A 3,187-nucleotide genomic window follows, 5' to 3' on the forward strand; every position below is an offset into this window, starting at 1 on the left:
AGCGCATGCATGGGCAGGATGCGCTGCTCAAAAGTGGAGTCAGGCTGCCCGGAACCATGCTTTGGCTGTTGGTCAGGCTCCGCATGGCAGAATCGCCACTGCTGCAGCCCTGGGAGGCCTCCAGACCACAGATAAGGCTGCTGAGGCCAGTCCAGTGCTGGCCCCAGGCCCCCCTGTTTCACCCGGGGTAACTTGCCATGCGCCAAAGTGCATGCATGTGGTATGGGTGTTCCCCAGGGACAAGTAGTGGTGGCATAAGGTGCACCACCGCTGCTTGTCCCTGGGGAACCAAATGTCCACAGTCATCTGGACGTGGCCTCTGTGGCATCTAACACTATACATTTGCAGCAGTGTGGGTAAAAGACTTCATGATCTTTAGCTCTAAAAACAGGCCCCAACTATTTGAATCAGTTAGCAGGGTGAGGACCTTAACTCTGTTTAAGAATCAAAACCACTGTATATGTAACAGAACAGCATGCCACAAGATGGATTCAGTTCTGCTTTTGGGGTTATTCATAGATTTCATAGACATTAGGGCTGGAAGGGACCTCTCAAGATCATCGGGTCCAGCCCCCTGCCCAAGGGGCAGGAAGTCTGCTGGTATCAACTGATCCCAGCAAGATTAGCATCCAAGTGTATTTTGAAGGCATCCAGATTCCTTTTGGTCTTTCCCATGTTGGGGTGAGATGGTGAAGAAGGATCTTCTGTTTTCTTGGGTTTTTCCTCTCTTCCTTCTAGAATTGGTTTCATATTGTTTCTATTCACTTTTGTCTACTGACGAACTCACAGCACATCTTCCTTCTGTTTTGTATCCCCCTGTTTTGTCTGATAGTGGGAGGTGGCGCTATTTTGATAATTTTATTTAAACTCGGGGGAGAGCAGTAATGGAGTGCAGAATAAAAACAGTCGTATCGAATCAGTAATCTCAGTGGCAATTAACACTGCTACAGGGTAGTAGAATACATGGGGACTTTTGTCTGACTTTAGTGTAGTTTGAAGTTGATTTCTATAGGAGAAGTCTTGTGCCATATTGGCTGGGCATCCAGTTATTGTTTGTTCAGAAACTGGAGGCCAAGGAGTTGACCCATCTCTATCTTTTGCTCACTAGGGACATCTTCTATGAGTTGCTGCGTGAATGGGAAGATAACCATGAAAAACCAGCTTGGGATTTTGAAAGAGTCCTGGGCAACAAGATCAGGTAAGAATCTGGTGATTCAGCTAGCCAAGAGTTCAGTGATTGCATACAACTTGCATAAAAAACAGAGCAGATTTTCAGCACGCTTCTGTATGCCATATTCACGTGCATACCTTGTGCACCTTTCCCCAAAAATCAGCCCTCTGAATTTGGGGTGCATGTCTTAAGCAGAGAATCTAGTCTTCCTTTGCTGGAATAGGAGGAGTAAAGGAGAGAGTACCTGTAGACAGGGTGCTCTACTTGCTCCCAAAATGTCTGCCGCTTCTCTGACCTCAGCAAGGAGAAGAGGCAGACTCCTGTTAATCGTCTGAGACCTAGCCTTGTTGCTGTCCTACCATAGCAGGAAGTTCCTCACCCAAGCCGTCTCCTAGCATGCCACACTTTCTAGGTACTCTTATGTTTCCAGGAGGACCTGCTCTGTTATAGTCCGCCATAACGCTGGGAAAATATATTTTTGTACATTTTGCCTTCCAAAAACAGATTGTGTCTTATTTGGGGGTCTGTGGTATATGAGAAAATATGGTAGATGTGATGCCCATAGAGCCTATTGATCCCAGCTCCTAATTCTCTATGCTGCTCCAATCAGCCTTTTCTTCAAATCTTCTGCTCAGCCTTCTTGCTTGTTGGGAGCTGTTAATCTTTGTATGGACTCACCTCCATATAAAGGATGTTAGCTAACACATTACAGAACAATGAGCTGTACCTGAACCATTTGATTATTCCTGCTAGGGATGTGAATGGTTAAATGATTACTCCTTTAACTGATAAGTGTAGTAATAAGCAGTTATAGCTTAGTGGTGCTTGTTTAGCAGGGGCTGGTGGCAAGGAACAGTCTGGCAGGGAAGGGGAGAAAGGAAGCCACACATGCCCCAGTAGATGGCGAGGAAGGTGGGGGGGAGGGGAAGGAATAGTGGGGAGGGGATTAGTATCTATAGCTAGGCTTTGTGGTCTCTGGTGCGGCTGTTTCCAGCCTCCCTGCTTGCTGCCATTGACAACTCCAAGTAGGCCCCTCTCACCTGCCCCAGAGCCCGGGCTGCTTGAGACATGCAGTAGAGATGCTGCAAGCAGCTGCACCAGGGTCTGCATAGTTTAGCAGAGTGGGCAGTTATTTGGGCCCAAGGGCCACTTAGGGAGTTTTGGTGAGCTGTTGCAGGCTGAGTCATTTCCCCTCCCTTCACCCCTCCCCAACAGCTCACCAAAACTCCCTTAGTGGCTCTGCTCTGTGCTTGCCTGGGTGGGTGGGACAGGGCTGCGGGTGAGTGGGGACTGGGATGGGCGGGGCTGGGTTGGGGGCTTGGATCGTGGGGCTGTGACAGTGCGGGGCCAGATCTTGGGGCAGAGATGCGATCTGTTCCCTGCATGCCCCTGTAACATATGCTGGTTCTATGTGCGGGGAGTGGGGAGTTAATTGTGGCTCTGCCCTGGGCCCCAGCCTGCGCTGTCGCTACCCCACAATCACAGCCCCAGCCCCACTTGCCCATCCTGCTCTCAGATGCCACTCCCTGCTGGCCCGTGGCCCCATCCCAGCCACGCACCCTGCCCACACAGGTCAACACCCCCAGAGGTGGGGGTGGGGCAGATGGGCCGGTGTGTCCAGCCAACAGGGTGAGGTCCAGTGGCTGCAGCAGCTGGAAGGAGCCACCACTGCCAGGAAGTGGAGTCCAGCAGCCAAACTGTCCCAGCCCCACTGTGCACCTGGGGGTGTTGGTACCAGCCATACGCGCCATGGTCTGGACTGCCCCCTGTGTCTGGCCAGACGGGGCAGAGGGACCCAAAGCAGTCCAGACAAAATCCTTTGGCGAGCCAGCAGGAAGGGATTAGGTGATTCACAGCACAGTAATAATTAGGTATTAGTTCACCCTCCTCTCCTTGCTTTTCCCTCCCTCCTGCCTACCCTGGGGTTGCCCTAACAAGTAATTGTGTTTAACCATTGTAATTACAACAGGTTAAATGGATATTTTTTAAATTGGTACTTGCATCCCAAATTCCTGC

At 50.5% G+C, this 3,187-nt stretch overlaps 1 protein-coding gene across 4 annotated transcripts in view; it reads left to right on the forward strand.

The window, feature by feature from the left end:
* CDAN1 (codanin 1) overlaps window positions 1-3,187 on the forward strand; it is a 61,487-nt gene that overhangs the window by 15,190 nt on the left and 43,110 nt on the right. For all 4 annotated transcript variants that reach the window (XM_025215350.1, XM_025215348.1, XM_025215349.1 and 1 more), the window contains exon 8: window positions 1,109-1,198. In XM_025215350.1, coding sequence (XP_025071135.1) covers window positions 1,109-1,198 — 90 coding nt within the window. The remainder of the gene's footprint in view (window positions 1-1,108; window positions 1,199-3,187) is intronic.

Source organism: Alligator sinensis, unplaced genomic scaffold (assembly GCF_000455745.1).
Source record: "Alligator sinensis unplaced genomic scaffold, ASM45574v1 scaffold1581_1, whole genome shotgun sequence".
NCBI lineage: Eukaryota > Metazoa > Chordata > Crocodylia > Alligatoridae > Alligator > Alligator sinensis.